The 24,856-nt window shown below is 66.0% G+C and overlaps 1 protein-coding gene across 1 annotated transcript in view; it reads right to left on the bottom strand.

Annotated features, from left to right (window-relative positions):
* The window catches only part of TCERG1L (transcription elongation regulator 1 like), an 81,121-nt gene that overhangs the window by 6,438 nt on the left and 49,827 nt on the right, over positions 1-24,856 (bottom strand). Inside the window, exons 5-9 of the mRNA XM_054584935.1 lie at positions 22,710-22,801; positions 21,253-21,341; positions 17,498-17,652; positions 10,218-10,287; positions 4,927-5,062 (exon numbers count right to left, since the gene is read on the bottom strand). Of these exons, the coding sequence (XP_054440910.1) occupies positions 4,927-5,062; positions 10,218-10,287; positions 17,498-17,652; positions 21,253-21,341; positions 22,710-22,801 (542 nt within the window). The remainder of the gene's footprint in view (positions 1-4,926; positions 5,063-10,217; positions 10,288-17,497; positions 17,653-21,252; positions 21,342-22,709; positions 22,802-24,856) is intronic.

Here is a 24,856-nt window from a genome sequence, read left to right as displayed (position 1 = left end):
GACCGGGGAAGGGTGGCCCCAGGGACCGGGGCGGGGGCCCTGGGCCGGGCCGCGCAGGAGGGCTCCCTGGCCCTGTGGTAACCGAGGCCATGGGCCGCGGGGGCCGCCGGGGGGGCCGTCCCCGGCTGCGTCCCGGCCAGCCGAGCACCGCGCTGCCCCGTGCGGGACCCCCTGCCCTAGGCGGCCACCCCGGCCAGCAGAGTCCCAACCCCCGCACCCCACGCCCCGCGGCTCCCCCACTCCACCCGCGGCGCCCCTGCAAGGGCGACCCTCCCACCGAAGCCCCGCAGGGGCGGCCAGGGTCTTGAGCACGAAGAAGAGGGAACACGGACGAAGCTGGCTCCAGCCTCAGTCCCCGCTTCCCAGAGCCTGTCTGGGCGGGGGCGCGGGCCTGCGTGGCACGTCCGTGTCTGGGGGACACCGGCTGCGTCTAAGCAGTGGGGTCCGAGTCTGGCCGTGGCTGAGAAGGGCAATCGCGAGTCTCCCGCATGCGCCTGCTGCCCACGGCGACAGCCCTCCCTGCGGCGTCCGCCTTCCCGGCCGAAGGCTGTTGTTGGGAGTACTCGACGACGCTCCAATCCCAGGAGGAGCCGAGGCCGTCCGGGCGGAGGAAGGGAGGCAGGTGGCCGGGGGGGGGGGGCTCCCGCGGGCCCCAACGCGGGCATCCGCTGTCGGCCTCCCCGGGCGGCCAACGCCGGCAGGTGCCCCTTCACTGCGGGGGCACGGGGCTCCCCTCGGACGCCTCTGGGGCACCTGGGGACCGGCCTGGGCCGCGCCCCTGCGTGTGGCTGTCGCTCCGCACTGCCGCCCTCATCGCTGCCTGCCTGGCCGGATCGGGAGCCCGGCCAGAGCAGCTGCCAGTGCAGCCGGGAGCCCGAGGCTGGGGTCCTGGGCGGCAGAGGGGCCGATCTGCATCTCCGATGGAAATCCAGTTACTTCAGAGGCTAATGGTTGTCACCAGATTTGAGCCTCAGACCCGCTGCGTGGACGGGCGCCCCGTGGGCGGGCGCTGTGTCTCTCCCTGGCCTGAGACCACCGCCCCTGCCTCAGGGCCCAGAGGCCAGAGGCCACGGCAGGGCCCTCGCCTGCGAGCTTCCCGGTTCACCCGCTGTCTCCACCTCCTGCCCCGCGCCGGCCCCAGGACCGCTCCCCTCTGCCGCCCACGGCCCGGCTCACCCCGAGCCCCGCCGCCTGGACTCTCCTCCGGCCCCCTGCAGGCGCCGCTCACGGCCCGAGGCTGCCCAGTGCCCGCCTTTCTGGTCCTCCCCTCCTTTCCCTCCCCTCCCGTGGGCAGGTTCTGGCCGATAACAAACACCAGTCTCGGTGATTAGCGTTCACACCATTACCCTCTTTACCTAATTCCCCGGAACCTGCGGCTGTGTCTTCTGTCCCCGGCTCCCGAGCTCCTGACAGTGAGCAGTGGCTTGAGAGGGACGCAGCCCAGATGGATGGACCCCGGCTGGCAGGTGGGGCTGTTCCCAGCGCGCCCCTGATGGCGAGGGGGCGTCACCGTCTGCGTCTCCTGCAGGCGGCCCCGAGTCAGGAGCTCGGGTGGAGCCGCAGTGCCTGGGAGGGGACCCCGGGCAGACCGGAGACTGGCACGGGGAAGGGGGGCAGCCGCGGTGGCACGGGACCCCCAGGAGGGCCGTGGAGAACCCGCCGGAGCCTGCCTGACGTTTGTCACCCAGGGACAGGGAGTGGGGGGTCTCCACCCTGGTCCCCCCTTCCTGGGATGAGCATGGCCCCTGACGATGTGAAATCCAAACTCAGCGGCGGAGCCAGGTGCCCCGAAAGGTCAGCAGGGGCCCGGGACACCCCGGCTTCCTCCACTCGCCTCCCTGGACTCACAGTATTTTTACCGGCGTCAGGGTTTTTTCTGTTTTGATGGATAAATAAAATGTCACAGCTACCCCACAACATACTTAGCTGGCCTAATTGACTTGAGGGCTATTTTCACATCAGGGAGATGCGTGATCCGTCCTAGGAGTCCGTGCGCCATCGGCGTGAGCAGACCTTGTCTCATGCAACCGCGGAGGTGACGCTGCCGGAACAGCGGAGTCCCCGGGGCCACGGTGCCCAGACCGGGAGGCGGAGCCGCAGCCGAGAAGCCGGGAGAGCCTTCGATCCCAGGAGAACGATGAGCCTCCGAGAGCGACGACCAGCCGCTGTGCACCTTCTCCCGCCCCACGCCGGCGGGTGCGCGGCCACACACGTGCGCCCAGGGCCCGTCAGACGTGCTGCCGGGGGGGGGTGGTGTGCCCGGCACGGACACGCCGTGTTCAGAAACCGGCTGGGACGCTGCCGAGGGCCGGGGGGCTGCAGGGAACAACCCCGCCCCCGAACGGAAGGCCGCACTGGGACACACGCTAAGTAGCTGAGACAAGCAGGGGTTTTGAATGGACAAGTTGTGTCCGCACCATAAACCTTTTCCGAAAAAATTACATTCACACTTTTAAAATGCTTAGGAGGAGGAAAGAGGATGCAAGTTTGGAAGTTAGGTCAAACCTTATGGAGTGGTCTACTGCATATTAAAAAATTTATTGCTCAGCCACGTTTAACTATAGTTTAATATTCGTTACACTGTAAGATAAAGATGTTTATTCTAGATATTTAAAAAAATCTGTTATTAAAAAACAGAGACTGGAAGAAAATGAACCCAATCGATACCGTGACTGTCTCTTAGGGTAGCGTTTCAGGGGATTTTTCCTTATTTATACTCTTAATATTTCGCAAGCCTCCTATGAATTAGCATGCGCCACGCCGGGGCACGACAGCGCTGGCGGTGGCGGCAGGTGTCTGGCGAGGTCCTGAGGAGTTGCCGTGGGAACGTGTGCCCGAGCGCTTCCCGAGCCGCAAGGAGTCGCCGCCTGCAGCAGGTGCGGCGGCTGCCGGGGCCACCCTCTCCCCGTGGCGTCCAGGGACCCGGGGCCGCCCGGGGCCTCCCAGCAAGGAGCCTCTGCTTCCTTCACACCCGCTTCCTTCAGCCCCACAGCCTCGGGATCGCTGGCTGTCCCAGCGCAGACGGGGCCCGGGGGGCCCGGCCGGGGTGGGTGTGCCAAACTCACAGCCAAACCCCAGTTCTCAGCTCCGCTGTGGCCACAGGGTCAGCGAGTCCCCTAGAGGCTGCTCACTGCTGGGACCGGGCCAAGGGCCACCCACACAGAGCCCACGCACCTGCGGCCCCCGAGTCCCCGGAAGAGGAACAAGGGTCCTCAAAAGGCCTTTTGTCCCCCAGGTCCTGGGAAAGCCACATCCTTGGGCTTTGCACAAGGAAGGAGCTCCCCGTAAAGCGCCGTGAACACATTTACCGAAACAGGCAGGACCGATAATCTATTCAATTAAACTGGCCTCTTGACAGACCGATGTTTAAAAGAAAGCTGTATTGTGGTTCGCGTAGTAAAAACAAACGAAACCTTCCGTGGAGCCCTCGCACGCACCACAAAATCACAAAATGGGGGGCCTTCTCTAGCCCGATGCGCTGCCACGCCTCGGGCCACGCCTTTGAAAACGCCTGGAAACCCACAGCCGCTGCCCCGTCCCGGCATCGGTGCACGAAATCCTGAGCAAACGCAGTATGAGATCTTATTCCCCACTCGGTTCATGAAAAAAGTGACCTTTCTGTGCCTCGTTTCTAAGCAGCTAGAAACCGTGCACGCTCACCAGCGCGTCCCTGTGGGCAGCTCACGGAGTTGGCCAGTGGGTTTTATGGACTCAGGGAGTCGGAGCGGCGGCCTTGCTCTGTGCCGCCGGCCGGAAACCCGGGCCAGGCTTCGCTCTCTGTGAGCGGCGTGGGGGCTTCTCCTGAGACCCCCGTGAGGCTTTTGGCCCCACGCCGGCCTCCCTCCCCGCAGAATGTGGCCCACGGTGGGCTTCACGCGCCACGTGTCTGGACGATCCCCCCGGACGAGAATCAAAGGCTGAAAGGCACGGCCCAGCTCAGTGAGGCTCTGAGACCTCATTGGTAAAACCGCTCAAGCCGGGCCAGCGGGGTAAACCACACAGCCCTGTCGGCCGAGCCGCTGCCGCCCGGGACAGAGAGCTGGCCCCCGAGCGGCCCCGGCCGCAGGCAGGCGCTTGGTTAGACCAGTGACCAGGAGAGGAAGCTGGCTCTGGGGACAGCGGCTGGGGTGATCCCGCCTCGGGTTCGCCGCCGCCGGGCCCTCTCAGCCCCCCTGCGCCCCCGGGGCCCACACGGTGCAGCAGCGACGCGGCAGGGCCCGGCACCGACCCCCGCCCCGCCCGGGGCGCCCCCTTGCCTACCGATGGCCCCGCGCCCCGGTCCCCCAGCACCAGCGGGGGCGGGGCGGCTGACGGCGGGGAACGTGCTCCTGGGTCCCCAGGCCGCTGCCGGGGCCCTGCCGCGGCCTCCGCGCTCCGTCTCATTTCGTGAAGAAATCCAACTGGGCTAACCTATCATTTCTGCTCGTTTTATACCCAAAAGCCAAAGCAGGAAATAAAAGTCACTGGAAAGAGATTCAATTACAAAATGTTTTCCCCCCATTAAGTTCCAAATGAGACCTACTGGTGAACGGCAATTAAGGATCTTAGAAACGAAATGCAGCGGACTCGTCCGCGGACGGTGCGACCCTCCCCGAGAGAGGACGCCACGGGGGGTTCCGCAGGGAGGGGCGGCCCCCGAACCCGGCCGGGCGCCCCAGGAACCTCAGCCGGCGGGTGCTCCCTGCCCGCGGCCCCCGCAATGGCCCCTCCTGGGCGGCCGGCCGTCCCCCCCCACCCCTGGCCCTGCCAGGCCCCACCCTCCCAACTCTCCTTTCCCCTCCACAGCAGGGAGCGGGGCTCCTCCTCCCGTCGGTCGGCACCGGGACTCCACGCGGGCCGACCCCGCGGGCTCGCGGGGGACGCAGAGCGGGGCCGCGGGACAGCGCCCGGTCCCCCGCCCCGAGCCCCGCTGGCGCAGGCCCTTACCCCTCTCTCCAGGAGCATGTCTCGGAAGTGGGTCACCCGCTCCTCCAGCGGCGGCAGGACCTGCGGTGGCGGCGTCCGGGGGCCCTTGTCCCTTCTCCCCTCCTCCTCCGGCCCGGGACTCACGTGGCCTTCAGTCCTTTGGGGCACAAGACACGGAGAGTCACACACACCCTGGAGACCCAGTTGCTTTGTGTGGCAGCCTTTTACCCGCTGGGCGGCTCTTACGGAGCCAAGACTCTGTTTCTCTGGAAACCCCTTTTAAATCCCGACACAGTCGGCCCAGCCGAGGGGCGGCCTCTGCTTCCCGCCCACGCTCGGTGGCATTTGGGGCGGGAAGCCGAGGCCAACGCCCTCGGTGAGGGGCCCCAGGCGGCGCGGAGGTGGAGGCCCCCCAGGAAGGAAGCCGAGCGGCCCTGTTTCGGGGCCTTGACACAGCTGTCACTCAAGCTACGGGGCGGGCCTTCCACTAGAACAAATCACCGGGCGCAGGCCGGGCTCCAGTTTTTCAGGGGGCCCCGCGTTTTGTACAGGTGCGTGGGAGGGAGTCCTAGGGAAGCTGTTCTGGCACCGGGCACGCGGCGGAGAGAGCCGTCCCGAGCTCCAACCCCATGCGGAGACGTCAGTGACAACAGGGACACCGGCCCCTCGGGGTCGGACGGCCCAAGTCCCTCGCACCGTCACTCACGCTGGGCTGTCGGACACCCCTCTAGCACTGGGCACCCACTGCGGGGGCGCGGGGGGGCTCGGCTCCTGGGACGTTTGGCAGGGTCGGGAGACATCGGCAATGCTCACAACTGGGGAGGCGCTACCGGCACAGGAGTGAGGCCAGGGACGCCGCTCAGCCCTGCGGTGGACGGGACGGTCCCCGTGCGCTGCCGCTGCGTTCGCGGAGGTGGCGATGGGGCCGTTCAAGGTCCCGGGGGCACTCAGTGGCCAGGACCCGGCGCGTCCCCCCACATGCCCAGGTACGTGGCCTGCCTGTCACCGTCTGTCCAGGGCTTTGTGAAAACCCGTCAGACCAGCCGGGGGACCTGCTGAGACTGTTCCATGTCTAAGAAGAGGCTCTACCACCAGGGCTGTAACGGGTTAATCCAACCGAATGCAAAATGTGCAAATCGAAAACATGATTGCTCAGCATTAGGAAATCTCATTTCTACACCAACGTGTTCAGGGGAACTTACGTTCTTTGCTTCTTCTGTGATTATGTGGAATTTTTAAAAAAGAAAATTACCAGTGGATGTTCTATTGTACATTCCAAGGAGTATAATTAGGGTTCCTTTGTAATAAATTTTCATTAGTTAAAAATAGAAATGTGGAAACAAGACTTGCATTGTCGTAACTTGAAATGAGATTCCTAAGAACCCCGTGCGCTCGCCGACGGCCGCGGGTCAGTGCTTCGTCGACCCAGCGTTTGTGCCGAGGCCTGGGCGCCGTCCAGGCGGCGGGCGGCGCGCGCGGGGCGCAGCAGCCACAAGCCAATGCCAACACCGACTTGCTAAATACACTTTAAATATTCTCATGGCCGGGGGATAACTCTGGTGCCTCCAACTGAGAGTGAATGTGGATACTTCTCCTCCAGCCGGGGCTGCCCGAGGGCGAGGGGCAGCCTCCCCGTGGCGCTGTCTGGCACCCGTCGCCCCGGCCTCGCGTGGTGGAGGGTCCCAGCGCTCGGCAGGGCCCGGGCGGGTTGACGCGCTGCTGTGGGGACACCCCGGCCGCCTGTGTGGGCGGGAAGGGCTTCCTCTGCTCCGGCCCCCCCGCCCCCCGGGGCCCCGCGTCTGGGCCGCAGGCCGGGGCCTCCACTCCGACCGTGGTGCCCACCCTGCCTCTGTCCCCTCCCGTGTGGGGCGGCCGTTCCCAGCCTTTGTCACCTCACGGCACACACACGTTACCAAACGTCTGCAGCACGCCAGAAACACTGGATTTTTAGCGGATCCGACAAAAAAACAGGTGCGGTTTTGATTCACTCACACTGGACAGGTACTGAGTTGGCCGTCGTCATGGCTCCTCTATCTGACCACCGAGGGGGACGGCGGTCGGTGCCCCGACGAAGTGCTCGGGTGCCGCCCGTCGAGTCGGGCGTGCGGCGCAGCGGCGGCCCCGGACGGGCGGGCGGCCCTCAGGGAGGGCGGGGCCTGCGGGCTGCGTGTGCGTGGCTGGCGTTCCGCCCATCACGCCCGCGCTGACCCCGCTGGCTCCCTGACAATGACTCTGCACGAGGCGGCTGGGGAGCCTCCTGGCTGGGGGGCATGTTGGGGTGCCGGGAGGGGGTGCACCCCAACTCCGCGGAGACAGAGGCGCCTGCCGGGGCCCCTCCTGGGCCTCAGCCCCCGCGCCCCGCGCCCTCGCCGTCCCCGAGTGGCCCCCGGGTGACGTTGCTGTGACCGTCGGGGCAGCCCCTCCGAGTTCCGTGAGGCGTCCAGGGAACCATCGAAGCCGAAGGGGGCGTGGGCAGCCCCGGACTTACAGCCACGCTGCGCAGAGGCGTGGGCGGCCTCCGCGGCGGGGAGGCCTTGTGCGGCTGAGCCCTCCACCTCGGGGTGCCCGCTGCCGCCTGCAGGTGGCCAGCGTGAGACCCGAGGGAATCGAGGGCGGCAGAGCCCAGAGCGGCCGCGGGGACCGGGGCGGCCGGGCCGAGCATGGACACGGGTGCCCCGCCCCCCCCGTGGAGCCAAGGCTGGCGCGGCCGGTCAGGCGGCGCCGGAACGTGGGTCCCCTTCCGGTCGTTTTTGTTCCATCCGGCACGGTGCTGGCAATTTCCTCTCTCACTAGTTTTATGTCTAATTCCATTCCGGTTTTTCTACCATGTGACACACTTCTGCTGCCCGTTTAAAATAATTCCGCTACTTGAAGCAAATCCTAAGTTCCTAACACAGCACATTCAAAAAGCAGGTCTGAACTCTAAACGGAACCGCGCATCAGAAATGGCCGCACCTCCGGGCGCCGTACGTCAGCGGGGATGACAGCCCGTGTTCCCGTCCCGGGCACGCGTGTCAGCGCGTCTCGGGGAGGCCCGTTAAACAGCAACTAGCAAGTCATCGGAACGGTGCTCACCACGTAGTTAAAACATTTCAGTCACTGGAGAGCTTGTCACTGTGACGTTTGGGAAAAGTCTCACTTCGACCTGGGCTATTTGCACAACTGACTTCGTTCATCTGCCTGAGAAGGTCCCCGGTGGACGGGAGTTGGCAGGGGACCTGGGGGGTGCAGGGTGGAGGCGGCACCCCACACAGGCCTCGCCGCCTGGGCCCCGTTTCTCAGCCGGCGACACGGCTGCAGTGAGCCACACGTGGCCGGAGGATGTCAAGTGCTTTTCGCTGAGGAAAAATTGTGTTATTTACACCCAAAGCGTCAGTCCTAAGGCGCGGCCGCCGGCAGGCCCTCGGAGGCCCGTCTCCCACCGCCGGGCGGCCCAGCCCGGGGAGTCGGCCGCGGCAGACAGGAGCCCGCGCGGCGCCCGGACTCACGGGCGCAGCCTCGCCACAGACGCAGACGTGCCACGTCCGGCCGGCCGGGGGTCGGCGCCGCGCAAGTGACGTGCAGGCGGGTGCCATGTGGAGGCTCGGGGGCAGCTCCCAGGCGGGAGAGGCGCCCTGCGTGGGGCCTGGCTCATAGAGGACGGCGGAACGTTCCGGGCCCCGTGCAGCCTCCCGACCGCAGCTGAGGCCTTTCCCATCGTCCCTGTGCCTCAGAGAGTTCATCTCAGTTTTAAAATTATTCACGTGTCTCTAAAGACCGAAAAAGCCCGGCTTGGCCGATCTCCCCGGTGAGGATGCAACAGTAAAGGGACACGCGTTACCCCCTCCCCAGAGCCCTCGGTCCCATCGAAGTCGCTCCGTGTCAGGAGTGACTCTAAGGAGGAGACTGGGCGGGGGGCCGGGGGGATGACAACAGGGGCCCCCTCGCTGCCGTGCCACAGGCAGCCCCGCGGCGCCTCGGCCGGGAGAGGAGGCCCCGCCTCCCCGAGACCATGCCCCGTCTCGGAAGGACCGGGCATTGTTTCTGAGAAGTTCTGGGATGCTGGCTTATTTCAATGAAAATGACAACATCCCTGGGCCCTGACAGGCAAACCAGGTTTTCGGGAAGTGCATTGTGGGAAAAGGCCCAGAGGTGTCGGCACTGAAGGACTTCCTGGGCCCGCTCAGGTCTAAATCTACAGGCTTGCGGCTGTGGGGCGTCCATCAAAGGGGCGCCTGTACCCCCCAGCCCTGCTGCAGGGCACCCGCTCGCCTGCGCCTCCCCGGCTCCTGCCCGCGCCCCGTCTTTTGCCGGGAAGCCTCGGGGTGAGAAGTGAAGAGGCGAGAGGGAGCGCAGGTTCAAAGGCAGGATTTCATTTCCCTTCATGACTGCAAACCTTCGTTGTTGCAAAAGTATTGCTTCTTCTAAGGGATGTTTTTTAAAAGAGAAAACGCAAACGGTGCTGACGTTCTTGACGAGAGCACTCAGGTGCCTGTCGCGGGCCTGGGCTGCCCCAGCGAGGGGACACGCAGCCGCCCCGTGCGGGACGGAGGGCGCCCCCGGGCCACGGGCCACCACGCGGGCGCAGGGGGCGGCCTGTGCGTCTGCCCCCCGGGCTGGCTTCCCGATCCCCCACCCTCCTCTGCCGAAGTCGGCGCCCTGCCACCACGCCATGCCTCTGTCTCTCCCCGCCTGGGGAACTTAGACGTAGTCCCCAAATGTCACCCCCTACGTGGAACGCAGTCGGGCAGGCACCACAGACGGGCCTGCCAGGCAGGCTACCGGGGGACGGTGACCCCCAGACTTGGGCGGAAGCGTGGCTTTCCCACCCCCGGCACTGCCCCCACCGCAAACCTAAGGTGCCACCCAACTCCAAGGGCGGGCCTCCACCCCCGAGTGCGACAGGCTGTCACGTGGGGCCACCTCGCCCAGGCGTCGCTCGGGCTGCGGCTGGGAGCTCCTGCCATCTCACAGGGCAGGCGGGAACCCGAGGCCATTTGGCAGGATGACTCCGCCCGGGACCACAGAGCCAGCGAGGCCGAGCCGGAGAGTCCGCCCGGAGCCGCCCAGCCCCAGGCGCGCGCCTCACGCTGCGTGGGGCACCGGAGGCCCCGCCCACTCCCACGGGGCTCCAGGACCCAAGGCCACCGAGCCCCCGCCCACTGAGACTGAGCACCCCGAGTGGCCACAGAGACAAAACCCAAAGCCTCCCGCCAGCGGGTGGCCTCGAATCCCGCTTCGCTCAGCCAATAGCCGCCCGAGGATCCTTTCCGTCCTTCACCGCCTACCGGCCCACCAGGGAGGAACAGAACGGGAAGGACGCAGGCACCTACCGGTTCCTCTTGGTTTTCACGGCCGGGTCTTCGCTGCCGTCCTCGGAGCTCGATCCGTCGCCGGGGTCAGCTGAAAGACAGGCGGGTTAGCGCGGCGGGGCGTGGGCTCTCGGCCCTGAGGCCAAGCACCGGAACGTTCCCGCAGGCTCCTTGGGAAGCTAAGAAAGCAGGTTCCCCTTAAACACCGATCTCAAGCTGCCACTAGCTTCCTCTTGGAACGCTTCCTTCAACTTCAGCCAAGAGAAATCTGGTTTTCTCTGGGGCATGGAGGCCTTCCCCAGCCGCTGTCCACTGAGAGGCAGCTGGGCCTTCTGCGGGGCCAGAGGACAGAGGGCTGAAGGCCGGCGCCCACCCGCCTTGCACCCCGGGACGTGGGCCCTGGCTGCGCCCTTCTATCCCACGCCTGCCGGGTGCCCCTGTGAGTGGCCCCCCCGACCCGGGCCCCCCTCTGTCCTCCGGGCTGAATAATCCGCTGTCCCCTGGGGGCTGCGCACCCTCCACTCCTGACTCTGTGTCTGATTCAAAAAGCCAAACCGGTTTAGAAGGCGGCTCCCCTCCCTCCGTCCCGGAGAGGCCGGCTCTGTCCGTGGCTGGGGGCTTCGGGTGGAAAAAGGAAAAAGGTGCTCGGGGGTCTCACAGGGGTCTCCAGAGGGGCGGGGGAATGTGCATGGCGGCCTGGGCCCGGACCGGCGGGGCGGCTTCCCGGCGCGTCCGGCGCCCCAGCTGCCTCTCGCCCTGTTTCTCCTTCTCTGTGGTCCCCCAGGATTGTGTCCCCGAGTGGGTGCAGGTGCGGGGGACTCGGCACCCGCCGCCCGGCTGCCCCAGCGCACGCACTTCTTCCTGAGGAGGCCGCACACCGAGAACGTAGCTCGTGACAAACGTGGAGCCCCTGGAAACAGCACCAAGCCCCGCCTTTGCCCTCTATCAACCCTGCCGACGCGCTGCCCGGAGTCCTGCACCGCGGCTCCAGGCCCGCCTCCTCCCAGCTTCTCCGCCCGCCCACGTGCAGAGGGCGCGGCTGGACGGAGGAGGCGGGGCTCCGGAAGCCCCGGCACACCCTTGCCCCCGCCCCCGCCCGTCTTGGTTCTAGGGGCCTCCTCCCCCTGCCGGCCAGGCCGGCCGCGTCCCACACGGCGCACGGCTCCACCCTGGCGCCTGCAGAGCCACCAGCTGCCAGGCGTCCTCCTGCGGGACCCGCGGTCCCGCCCCCACCGCACACGCTGCGAGGAGGCCCTGCCGGGGAACGGGGGATGGACAGGGGCCCCTGCAGGGCGGTGCTGGGGCGGGGAGGGCGCTCTGGGCCTCAGCCCCTGGGGGCGGTGGTGGCATCCGGCCTGGTGTCTGCAGGGCTCTCCAGCTGCAGCCCCCGGCCTTGCAGCAGGGGCACCGGGGCGGGAGGGGGTGCCGTGCCCGTGGGGCGTCGGCAGCATCCCCGGCCTCCGTCTGCCTGAGGCCGGCGGCACTGCCCTCCCAGCCGGGGCCACCACGGGCGTCCCCAGAAGTTGCCAAGCATCCCCTCAGTTGAGAACAGAGGTGCAGAGAGAGCAGCGTGATGACTGAACTGCCGCGGGGGAAGGGGAGGGGGTGCTGGGGGGGCGGAGGAGGGCCGTCCCTCCTCCGCCCTCCCTCCTTCGCCCCCACGCTCTCCTCCCACGCGTGCCCATCATGGCGCCAACAGTCGCTCTCCCTGCGCTGCGGACACGAAGCCTCGCTGGTCTCCCCTGCTCCTGCCCGGCTCTCCACCTCCCGGCCCCTCTGCCCAGCGTCCCGTGGGGACCCCAGCTCAGCACGTCCAAACCCTGCAACCTGACATCCCACGGGAGTTCTGGGGGCGGCCGCCCACCTCTGGCGGAAAAGACCGGCGACAGGTAAAGTAGCTTTTATACTCGACAGGGTGCTCGCGTCACCGGCAGAGCAAGACCTCGGGGTCCTCGGAAGCTCCGTCCGCCCGGGCGCTGCGGGCCCCTCCGCGGAGAGCCAGCCAGTGTGGGCGCCCAAACGGAGCTAAGGATGCAGGTCACACGGTTCCCTCGCTGGGCAAAGCGGAGGCTAAGGGCGGGCCACTGGGCACGGTCGGAGGTGGGGGACGGTCCACGGGGAGGTCGGGGCTCCTGCCATGGGGCCAGGCGGGGTGGGGAGGGGTCTGCGTGGGGGGAGCCTCCCTCCACCCCCGTCCTCTCGGGTGAGCCACTCTGGAGAATGCCCAGCACGTCCGGCCTCCGTGGCCTCGGATCTTGCTGAGCGTGGCCCCGTGGCCCCACCTCACGCGGGGACCTGTGTACGCCGTCCCCGGGCAGACGCGGCCTGGAAAAGCCACCCCCTCACAGCCACAGCTGCGGGGCCCCCGGGGCCCCCGTGTGTCCTGTTGGGGAAAGGCGTGTCACCGTCAACGTACGTTTGTCTTGGACGCCAGAGGCTAAAACGTTTCCGGAGCAGTGAGGCCAGCGGGGTCCGTGCCACCTCCGATGCGGGTTAGGGACAAATCAGTGTGAGAGGACGAGGCTGCCGCCCCGGTTCCCAGGTGCTTTCCAGAAGCCTGTTTGCCTCACACGCTCCAGGCGCGGGGCCGGGCTGCCCCCCTTGAACGTGGAGTCGGACCCGCCGAGGTGCCGTCCTGCCCCCCGTGTGACAGCAGAGCGACCGTGGCCAAGCCAGCGCGCGTCCTCTCTTTCATCCCCTCTGTCACCTGCGGGCGGCAGGACAACGGCCCTCCCAGACATGCGGGCCCTGGTCCTGGAGTCCAAGGGCGCCTCTGGCTCCGTGGCCGAGGTTGCCGGACAGCGGATCCAGGCGGGAGGCGACTCCGTGTCTCCCCGGAGGGCCCAGGGCCCTCATGAGGACCCTGCATGCGGGGGTGGCCTCCGAGGCGTCGGCGGGGAGGGCGGGGAGGGCGGAACTGGCTGCTCTGAAGGTGGAGGACATGCCTTCCGCCTCGGGGCTGGGAGAGGCCGGGGCTCAAGTCCCCAGGGAGAGCGGAGAGCGCTGCTCCACGGCCGCCAAGGAGGCGCGCGCTGCTGGCCTCTGACCTCCGGACCCGTCAGGGAACACACCTGTGTCGTCCTCCGCCGCCGGGTCTGTGACTTTGCTCCAGCAGCCGCAGGAGGCTCACACAGAGGCCCCCCGCACCCTGAGTTCCCCCAGCTCTGCTGGCCTCGTGTCCTCCCCAGCCACGGGGCGGCCCCGGCGGGACAGGAAGGCAGAGGAGAGTCGGAGGGTTCACCGCCCGTCTCTCCCTGCCCCGCCTCCTGCCCACCCCGAGGACGGCCCGCCGGCACTGTCCTCGCACCCAGCGCGCGCCCCGGGCTGCCCCAAACCCTCCCGGGGGAAGGGACAGGATCCCCACAGGAAGGCAGGCAGAGCGGCCACGGCCGGGAGGCGCAGGCGTGTGCCCGACCCGCGGGGGGCGGACCGTGGTGCTGCAGGCAAAGGCGGCGGCGGCGGCACAGGGACTCCGACCGACCGGTGTGAGGGAAGCGGGTGCTGGCGGAAACGGGAGTGCGTACGGGCGGCCGCCTCACGCTCACAGTAGTTTCCCTCAGGACGGGTTTGTGGGGATGTAACCCGTCCCAGGCCGGGGAGCCTCTGCACCCCCTACACGGAGGGCCCCAGCGGCGCGAACAGCGCGGGGCGGCGGCTGCGGGCGGCGGCGGGGCTCTCCGTTCCTCCCTGGGGGCGGACATTCATCCGGCACCAACCGCGGCGGCCGGAGCCATAAAGAATCTGGATGCTCCGCCAGGTAATTAGAAAATAACTCAGGCCCGGGTCTTAATCTCTCAGCAATGCTAACGGGGTGACAAAGGGACTTTTCCTTTATCTGTGGGATGATGGGTGGCTCCGGCGCTGCCAGCCGCTCTGTCCGTCTGCGGCCCCGGGGCTGCCACGCGCCAGCCCCCACGCCAGTGCCTGCTGCTCCTGGTGAACATGCAGGCACATGCATGCAGGCACGTGCACGCACACACATGCCTGGGCACACACAGGCACACATATGCAGACACACACGCACACAACTGCTAAACCCAACAGCAGCTTCATGTGGCAGCTGTTGTTTAGAATTAATTTATTGTGCTTCCTTTGAAAAATGCTGGGTGTCAACTGGAATGCTCGCTTGTTCCGCCTCAGTCTAGAAGCAGGTGATGCTACATTCAAATCTACCAGTTAACAAAGTGCTGGAATCTCCACCAATCCCAATCCCGCCCAGAGCTGGCTCTTACAATAATTAGGGCCAAATCATTTCATGAGTCCTGGTGGATGCCCAGCCAGGACAAAACGCCACCGGCTGGCAGCTGAAGGTCATCTGCTCGGCCCAGTGGCCGCTCATTATCCTCCGGGAGCAACCCCCGTCCTAGCTGGGCTGCTGCAGGAAACACGCTGAGTGGACCTTAGGAAATCAGAAGTTGCACATTTGAATTGCAACTCTACCCTGCCACAGGAAGTTGAGAATCGAGGCCATTAGCATACGTTTAAGATTCAGGTTTTTTAAATGATTGGTTTAAGAAAACCTCTTTAAAAAGAGGAAGCTAGGATAAAAACGTTGGTAAGTGCATGTGCTTTTATCACCACACATCTCTCCAGGTGGAGCGTGGGGCCCCCGGAATAAGTGGATGGAAGGCAGACGCGCCGTAATGCGGCGAATCTACACGCACTGGCTATTATTTCTGGCTGCGCTGTCAGGTGTAAGCCTCCATTCTCCCCGTTTTTTAGTATAAAATGAGATTGGTGGTTGCAGAGTGAAACGGAGCCCGCTAACTCGGGTCCCTGTCACTAAATCAGTTAAACGAGGAGGCCATTCGACGGAGGAGGCTCGGCGCGGGGCCCTGGCAGAACCCACCAGAGGCCCCAGCCAGCAACTGCCCCGGGTTAAGCCGTCTATCAAAATACCGAGGGCAGCCAATCACAAGCGGCCAGGGGCTTCCACTGCAGCCAATCAACAGCTTCCTTTCTTCGCTCCGCACCTGCGAGTCTTGTCCGGTGGGCGGGGCACCCCAGGCATTTCGAGTTTGGTGGTCAGGGTTAGAATGCTTTCTGCTCAAATAACCTCTTGAAATCTGTGATGGGCCTCAGTTTACCTGTTACCGCGCCCCCCGCAGGGTCCTCCGAGCCGCGAACTGGCCGGCGACCCGGTGGGCCGTTTGCGGGCGTGGCTCTGCTACACTCGGATCGGTGGGTCGAGTGGAACGCAAGGAACAGGAGTGCGCGTGCGCACGCGGGCCGCGTGGAGCTCAGGTCCTTCGACAGCGACCCGCTCCGGAGAGAGAAACAAACAAACGGGACCAGCGCCCAGCCACCTGCGAGTGCGGCCGGGCATGGCGCCAGGGCCTGCCCGCAGTGCCCGGCTTCCGCCGCAGCACCACCGTCGCTGCTGCGAGGCCCTGGCGTTCCTCGGGGGCTGTGGGGTCCCCCGTCTCCCTCCTGCCCGCGCCGTGCGGGTCCTCTGTCCCCGAGGGCAGACCCCAGGAGGCGGGTTTCTATCAGGGCCCCTGGCTCAAGCCCTAGTCCAGCAAACAAATACCGCCCTTAAAAATGGAGGCCAGACGCTAGTGTGGCTCAGTGGACTGAGCGCTGGCCTGCCAACCAAGGGGTCACGGGGTTGATCCCCGGTCGGAGCTCGTGCCTGGGTGGGGGCCAGGCCCCCAGTAGGGGGCGCGCAGGAGGCAAACACATGGATGTTTCCCTCTTTCTCCCTACTCCTCTGTCTAAAAATAAATAGAATCTTGATTTGAAAAACCGGTGCCAGTCAATCAAAAGAGGAAACAATCCCAACTTCCCAACTTCTATTGCCCCTGAACTCAGCTGAGGGGGAGCAGAGTCTGTCACCCCAAAATGTGCCTGTTTCGGGTCTGGAGTACTTGGATCTGGCTGTTTTAAACAAATGACTCAGAAACAACCTTTGGCCCTTAGTTGCCAAAAAAACTCATAAGCTGGAGGACCTGCTCTGGAAGGCAGCTTCATCGGGTTAACGCCAGTTAACATGAGCTCGGGGTCTTGGGCAGAGAGGCGCCCACGAGGCCCCGTTGCTACTGAGGGGCCCAAATGGGCTTGGGCACCAAATACCGGCTTTTCCCTCCCCCGGTGAGCTGCCCTCCTGCCCTCGGAGGCCCCAGACCGCAGCCCCCTCCCTCCTTAGCTCCGAATGGCATGCGCACCCCACGCCGGACAGGCCTTGGGCCCATATTCTCACGGAACCGGGCTCGCAGAGCCTGTTACTCAGTCTCATGCTGATTTGGTGATTAGCCCACCAGAACTCAGAGAGGTAGGAAGAAAATGATATTCCTCTCCCCGCAGAGCTAAGTTTTTACAGATTCAGTGAAATAAGCACCCAGAACACTTTTCTTTCCCCAGCAGCGGCGGACGGCAGCTCTCTGGAGGACACTCTTATTATCTTACGTGAAATAAACACATTAAACCTGTCATCTTTCCACAACAACAGACAACCACTGGCTTCAAAAGAGCCGCCGTTTCTCCGTCCCTCGGCGCTGCGAACGTGTCGGGAAAGCGTGCGGAACACCCCCCCACAGCCGCGGTCGGACGCCGCCGCACCTGCCGAAGCTGCGGACCCTGGCATTGGTGCGCGCCCGCAAGGAGGCGGAATCGAAGCATCACTGCAAACCCGAGAGAACAGCCCACAAAATAAAGGATGACCCGCCCTTCCGGGGGTCCAGCACCTGCCTTTCAGGCCAGAACCAAGCTGACCTCTAGTCCCCCGGGGGCCCGCGGGCTCCGCAAGGGGCTCTCCCAACACCGCAGCCGATCAAAACGGTAGCAGGGCTCACCGGAAAGGGCCCGTCCCAGAGACGCTCGGTGTTCGTGTTCTCTGGGAACGTGATTCTCCAGGGCCTATGGGAGACGGCTGCCCTCCGCCCCGCGCCCGTGCCTCCCCCGGCACGCGGTTCCACGGAATTCCAGGGTCCCGTCAGATACACGAGGGACGGCCCCGTGCACGGGTGGGAGGAAATGGGCTGTTTGTGCACGTCTGGTCTCTCAAGTGGGCTTCATACGACATTCGGAAAAAATGAACTGCCGGCCGAGGAGGATGCCGGGAGAACTGGCGTGGCTGCCGACATGAAAGGCTTTCTCTGAGTTAGAAACCTAACTGGGAAAGACAGCCAGAGCCGGCCCCTGGGGAGGACGGCTCTTTCTGCAGAAAGCGCCATAAAAATTTAATTACTACATTCTAAAATAGTGAACACGATTCCTTAACAGCCAGCCGCCTCCGGAACCCGCTCCTCGGAGCGCGCCGCCGGACGCGGACCCAGGGCCCGCGAGCACCCGCCATCGGCTACCTGCGGAGGCCTCCAGCTTGCGCTTGTGGGGCGGGTCTTTGATGATCCTGTTGAGGTCCCCGCGGTGTCTCAGGTCCCGGGGCTTCTCCCACACGGACAGCTGCATTGTCGGGTTGAAGAAGAAAACCCGGTCGTCGCCTGTCCAGACCACGCACCTGTGCCGATCGAAACACTCGCCTCAGTTACACCCGGACCCGCAGTTCGGGCTCCGCTGGCCCGTAGGACCCTCCTGGGGTCCACCCGGTGACCTGGTTTCCAAAGCAAAGGGACCACTTCGCTGCCGGCCGACAGGCCAACGGGACGCGCTGGCCGAGCCTCCGCTGAGGCCGCTGACCTGGCGTCCAGAGGCCCCCCCCCGCCTGCCCATTCCCCGAAGGCCTGGAGAGGCTGAGACACGCGTGCCAAAAAGCCCCGGCACCGCGGGGGGACCTCTGGAACGTCCTTTACCAGGTGGACACGCTCATTTCCTCACTGCCTTCGCGGGGCATCTCCGCCGCTGGTTCGCGTTAACGTAGAGGAAGTTCATCTAACTTAGGAAAGGGGACTCTACGTTTGGAGGTTTATGGGGCCCCGTGCTCTCCCGATCCCGGGTCGTCTGTTGCTTGTCTGCCACGTTGGGGGTGCACCGCTCCTGAGGCCGGGGTGCCCCGTCCAGAGACTCCCCCACGCCACCCGGGCACAGGGCAGGGCCAGCGCCCTGGAGCCCCAGAGGGTGGGCAACAGTCGCAGCTTCCACACCACTGAGCTTCTACAGTGAGCGGAGGGCGCAGCGCGGCAGGGGCTTCGCAGGGCCGTTCCCCGGAGGGTGCAGAGCAGCATCGGCCAGCGCAGTGCCCTTCCCTCCGGGCACAGGGCCGCACCTCGGGCCGGGGCCGGGCCGGGCCCTGAAATGCAGGCCTACGCGGCAGCCTCGTCACACAGCACCGCCGTCTGCCTTCGTGACCCTCTGTGACACTTGTTCCCATTAGTGTCCCCTCCTCAGCACAGAAGTCCTCGCCTGCCCCTTCCCTGACATAATAGAGGCTCCGTGGTGCGGAGGGGCCAGGCCCGTGGCCCCCGGCAGCCTGTGCGCTCAGGGAAGCGCGCCGTCGCGTGGCCTCCAAACCCCGCCGGCACAGCTGCCATCGGGGGGCCGCAGGCGGAGCCCCACGTCCCCTGTGTGCCTGGCCCGGCCTCTCACTGCCCACAATTCCGACTGCCGTGCTGCTGTTGAATGTCACCCGGTCGTGTTATGTTTAGGGACATTTTCCTTTCTTCCTGGACAAGTTTTACCACTTTCCTCCAAGGCCTTATTTTTGATACTCATTCTTTTATACCCACGTTCAGAAAAATATGGAGACGCTCCTTTGAAAATATCACAGTCCATAAACAGTTATGAATTAATAAAAAGCAATCCACAGGCGCTAAAACACCAGGCGGAGTCCGGGTGAAGAGCCGGCTGGTAACCCACGCTCCGGAGGCCGGGAGCAGGCCCGAGCTTCCCACACGTGTCGCCGGTCAAAGGCTGGCCGCCCGCGGCCCTCACCTCCAGGGCCGAGCCACCGCCAGCCACCGGCCCCTCAGTGACAGCAGGCGCTGGCACCTGCAGTGCCCCACGGCCGTGTGAAAACAGCCCCCGCCCCTCCTCCCCGCGTACCGTGAGATCGCCCGCGGCTCCGCCCTCGGAAGGGGTCAGCTTTCTGACCGATGGACACAGGAGACCCTGGTCCCCGGGGGAGCCGGGGCCGGCAGGGCCCCTCCCCTCTGCCCAGAGCGGTCCTGCAGCGGAACTGAGTCTCAGAGAGGCAGGCGGCGAGGCCTCTCCGGCCACTCCGGGAACGGCGTGCAGCTCCGGCAGCGGCCCGGCTCTGAGGCTCGGGGTGCGCCTGCAGGCGGCAGCGGCTCCGGCGCCCGGGGCTGGCGGCTGTCCCACCGCGGGCTGTCCTGAAGGCCCTCCTATCCCCTTCCTGCTGGTGGCGGAGCAGAGAGACGGCTGGAGAGCAGGCCCCTCACGGCCGCCCGCGGCTGGGAGGTCAGGAAGGGCGCGCGGTGCCAGTGTACCGTCAGGGGGCGCACATGGCGGGGGGCGCGGGGCGGGGGGCGCGGGGCGGGGGCCGCTAGTGAGGACAGTGCGACCTCCAGGGTCCCGCTCGGCACTTTGCACCGGAACCGGGTTCCGTCCAGGAAGGACGCCTGCAGCTTCCACGGTCAGAAGGTTCTGGAGCCCAAGGCCACGCCTCCTACCACGTGACCGCCCCAGGCAGCACCCTGGAGCCGCAGGCAGGGCCACCGCCGGCACCGCGCGCCTCCAGCCCCCCGCACGGTTCGCTGGAAAGTGGGCCTGCCTCAGCGGCACAGCGCAGAGGGCTCGTCACAGGGACCCCAAACGGGGCTCGTGCACAAAGACGCAAGTACGTGGTCTTTGTCCCCAGCTCCTGGCCTCCGATTCCAAACAACCTTGGAGTTGGCCGAGCGGCTGCAGAGTCTGCTAAGCAGCAAGCCCCCGGGACCACGCGGGCGAGGAGGCGAGTCGGGGTGGGGCTGGTCACCGGAAAGACGGGCCACTGGGCTGGAGGCTCGGACCCTTCAGCCCCGCCTCCTGGGAGGGGCTGGAGACTGAGGTCTGTCCCTTGGCCAGCGATGTGACCCCTTGGGCCTGAGGAATGACACCCCCATTTCAACCCCGCACAGCAGGGTGCAGGGGGCTTCTAGGCGGGTGCACGTGTCACTGTCCTGGGCGGGGGTGGCCCAGGAGAGGGCAGGGAGGCTCCGCCCCTCCCCAAACCCTGCCTGGGTCCCTCCTCCAGCCTCTCCCGGGCTGTGTCTTTCCAGCGAAGCTGTGATCGTACGGGAAGCACTTTCCCGGTTCTGGGGGTCACTCAGCGCGTTATGGAGCCTGAAGGGAGGTGGCGGGAGCCCCAACCCTGCAGGCCTCTGGGGGACGGGCCCCGGAGCCTGCGGGGTCACCCGGGAGCCGTGTCGGAACCGAATGGGCCGAGGGCACTCGTCAGCGTTGTCACAGCGTCAGTGCAAGGAGGCGCTTCCGCTGGAGACGGTCCCGGGGCGCAGAGCGGGCTCTGGGGTAGACGGGGCGCGGGAGGCCGCGGGGGCTCCGGGCACTGACCACGGACCGGGCGGGCGGGGCGGCGCCCGCTGCTCCGGACAACGAACAGGTCCTCGGGCCGGGCCGGGGGAAGGAAGGACGCCCTGCCTGCCCCTTCGGGGGCGCGGTTCCCCGGTGACTCGCCTGGCCCAGCCCCCCCCCAGCCCCCTCCTCCCTCTGAGTGTCAAGCCCTAAGCCTGACTTTTCCTGAGATAACCTTTTCATTCTGCTTCCAAATCACCCTGGGATAAAAGGACATTTTAAGAAACCGAAGACGGGACTCCTGCACCAAGGGAGCTTGGCGTGTGGCGCCCTCCGAAGACGGCGGCCGGCGAGAGCCGGCCTGTGGCCGGGCACAGCCGCCCGCCACTCTCCCCGCGGCGGGCGGCGGGGGCGCTGAAGCTCGGCGCGCGCCGTGCTCTCTGCAGACCCTGGGTCTGACGTGTACGCACCCGCATTATTATTTTAATAAATATTCGCAAATGCACTGCAGCAGAATCTCATCACTTAAACACTGTTTTCCTTCCTGCAGGACGTGACAAGGTACAGAACTCTACCTGCCGTGAGTCGCAAATTAATTTTTAAGCCACAGTCTTACCTAAGGAGCGTGCATTTCTCTTTGGTGGCAAGACAAGGCTATTTCTCATGGCTCCCGGGGTTCAGGGCCTCTTACCAGGGGGAGCCGGGCACCGGGGCGGAGGCCACCGGCCTGCTGCCTTCGGCCGCTCCGTCCTCTCCTGTCACTGGGACCGACGGGGGCTCCTTTCAACAGAAAGAGAAGGAGGGCGCCTTTTACACGGTGTTTAAACACTCGTCTTCATTACCAGCAGCCAAGTAAGAAGGAACAGCCTCCTGCCGGCAGAGCTGCCTGCGGTGGCCGTGAGACCTTGACCTGCTCAGGGGAGCGGCCAGTCGTGCCGGGAAGGCGGAACCGGCCGCGCGCCAGGCCGCGGGGAGGGACCCCGACAAAGGCGCCCCCGGTTGCCCCGGACGAGCTACGCTGGCCGCTGCCCCAGACGCGAGACGGAGACACAGCCCGGGGCTGCTCCCGCTGCCCTGGTGCCCGGGGCCCAGGCGAGACCACCGGGTCCCTCTCTGGAAACAGGCCGACCCCGCGGCTGGGGTCACCGTGCCCCCGAGACACCGCGTTCAGTGGCAGGGAAGCCCGAAGCCGCGAGGGGCCCGGGGTGCAGCTGCGGCTCGCCCACCCGGTCCCTTGATGGCAGGGGGAAGTGACGAGCCCACGTCCCCGCGGAGTCTGGGGGCACCAGCGGCCGCCCCTTCCTAGAGTGCCCCGCGGGGCGGAGCTCACGGGGCGGGACGAGGGGCAGGCGGTTCCGTGCGCAGTGGGCTGTGATGGGAGAAGGGACGGGCCCTACACCCGGCGGCGCCGGGCCTCTGGGCCGCTCTCTGCGGAGGCCCCTCCGCCAGGCCACGCAGGTGGGCGACCACCTTCTGTCGGGGATAAAAACGGCCCGTCAGGGCGCGGAGCTCCGCTTGCGTGCTGGGGAGTCAGGCACGCAGAGCAAGCGGCGGGGCAGCGGCCGAGGCCCACGGAGCCTGTCGGGCGATGGACCCGCCGGCCTGGCCGCTCCTGGGCAGGCCCTCCGTCCGGAGACCGCGCGATGTGCACGGACATTCGTGGCCAGCCTGCGCCGCGTCTGGACACCGGGACGGAGGAGAAGCCGTGGCTGCCAGCAGCGCGGCCGGGGACGTCACGGTTGGGGAACTGGCCCGGAACCCGTGCCAACGGGGACGTCACAGCGCGGAGGCACAACTGACAGCAGTGAGGGGAGAGGGGAGGGTCAGGGACTCCGCGGGGACCAGAGCCTCCGGCCTGTCCGACAGGCCGGGGGCCCCACGCGCCGCCTGCGACTGTCCAGGTGGCCACGAGGGCCGCCCAGCAGGGCCGCCCAGCGAGCTCGGGGCCCCGGGTCCCGGCGGGAAGGCTGGCGCCCTGCCTAACCTCCGTGACGCCTCCTCCCTGCCCAGGCGTCCCCTGCGACTGCTGGGCTTGACCGTCTCGCGTGGGACTGGCCAAGTGGCCCTGCCCGAGGGCCTCGTGGGGAAGCCGGCGGGAAGGGGGTGCAGCCCAGGCCTCCCCCCAGGGGGCCGCGTCCCGAGACCGACCTTGTCTCCTCCGTCCCCGGCCGGGCTCTTCCTCTCCGCGTGCAGCACCAGGGCGGGAGGGCGAGGCGTGCAGGCCGGGTCCCGGCCTCTATCTGCTGGGCCAAAACAAAGGTCGTTAGCCTTGCACCTGCCACGTCACTTCGGAAAAACCAAACAAGGGTGAGACGTGGCTTTGGACATTCAGCTGGTGCGCAAACACCCTGTGCACCGCAGGACGGCGCAGTCGCATGGCCCGGACGGTGGTCTCGCAACAAGTCCCTCCACGGCCCCTTCCTGCCTGCTCGGTCCCGCCCACAGCCCGCCAGCCCCAGCGCCTGGACCAGGCCACGCGAGGTACGGCTCGAAGGGACACACAGGCTCCCTGAGAAGACAAGGGGCCCACGTGGGGCCAGGTTTTCTCAGGCTTCCGCGCCGAGTGGCCACAACAGGCCACCTCAGCCCACCCCACCCCCACCCTTTTAGCTCATCGCTGACACGGTGCCAACTTTGCCAGGGACCAGCCACGCCAGCTCTTTGAAAAGCAGTTGTTTGGGAAGAGGGAGGGGGGATGTCAAAGGTGTGGACTCTGCATATAAAACGCAGTTGAGGTCTCATCCTCCTTAAATGTTGGCGAGCGGTAAACTCATGTCAGGAGAGGCCCCAGGACAAACCACCGTTACCGCTGAGCGTTGGAAGGAAAACCCAAACCATTCACCCGCCCCCCCCCCCCGCCCCCAGCTCACGGGCGTACTCCTAGCTCAGAGATGGGGACTAGCCCCAAGGGACAGGGCAGAGGAGGGCCTGAGCCTGTTCTGTCCTGAATGGCCAGCCAGTCGCGACTCTGACAGATGGTTCCTGCGCAACCAACCTCCTCTGAAGAACGTGTAACTAGGGGGGACACCTTCTCTTAGACTACGAGGACCCCTTACCCCCAGTCTGTACCTCACGACCCTGCAGATGCTGGGAGGTTGGAGGGGACAGGGGTGACGAGTTCCTGGTGGTTGCAGCCCACCGGCCGCTGTGGGAAGGGTTTGCAGAGAAAACCCTCCCAGCCACCCAGGCTGAGCCGACGGGAGGGACCGCGGAAACAAGCTCAGCAGACCGGCCGTTACCGGAGAGCCGTGGTCGGGAACAGATGGCTCTCCCCGGCGACCTCCGTCCTTGGGGAGGCCTGCGTAGGACGTGGGGCGGCAACAGACGGTGCGGACTCTCCGGAGCTCCGGCCTCTGCTGGCTACCATCCAGCAACCGCTTTTCTGCACAGGAATGTTCTCACCGCCAGGAGCAGATCACGGACCAGCCACTTGCAGAAATGTCTCAAGGAGAGTAACAGGGGGCATTTGAGCCCGACAGGCTCACCGTAAGCACCGCCTTAAAGTGGGTTCGGCGATACCCCAGCACGGCAGGAGCCACCATCTTATTGTACACAGAAGAAAAATAGAGTCGTTGAGTTGTTTTCCAGGTTACAAAGCAAGCCACTAGGGAGGGCTCAAATTACTTGTCAATTTAAGCAGCGCTGGGCTCCTTTGAAAAATTCGATAATAAGGGAAAAATGCAATTTATGTTTAAGATAATAAAAATGACACACTCAGGTCCACTGAATACGGCTCTCAATGAGGCCTGAAGAACACATCGATCTCCGGAGGCCACTCCGCCGTGAGGGCGGAGGCACCGGGAGAGGGGCCCCGGGGACGGTGGCCGGAGCCCGGCTGCAGCGCGGCCCGGGCGGCGCCTCAGCACCAGCCGCGGCCCGCGGGCGCCCACGAGGAGAGGGAGACACGCAACCCCAAGGGGAGCCCGGGGGCCGGGGTGCGAGGGAGGCCCGGCTGCTGCCGAGAACGGGGAGCCCAGAGCAGAGAGGGCGCCCCTTAAGCCCCCCTTCGCCTCAAGCCCACCCACCAGGGCTGCGGCAGCCCAGGGCGCGGCGGCGCCACTGTCCCGGCACGCGGAGCAGCCCGGGGCCCCGGCCCGGGCTCCAGGGCAGGCAGCGGACTTCGGTCCCCACGAGAAGGCCCCTCCTCCGTCGCCGGCCCGGGGCCTGCTGTGCGCTCTGCGGGCTTGTCGGCCTGCAGCTGGTGAGAAAGCGCCCCCGGGCCTCCGGAGGCCGCCCCCATGGGAGGCCGTTGGGGACGGCCTTCTCCCTGGGTCCCGGTGTGAGGCTCAGAGGGC

Source organism: Pteronotus mesoamericanus, unplaced genomic scaffold (genome assembly GCF_021234165.1).
Source record: "Pteronotus mesoamericanus isolate MK-2021 breed Mesoamerican mustached bat unplaced genomic scaffold, CSHL_Meso_final contig_1201, whole genome shotgun sequence".
Classification (NCBI taxonomy): Eukaryota; Metazoa; Chordata; class Mammalia; order Chiroptera; family Mormoopidae; genus Pteronotus; species Pteronotus mesoamericanus.
The sequence above is the reverse complement of the archived record's forward strand: the minus strand, read 5'-3'. Positions and strand labels throughout refer to the sequence as shown.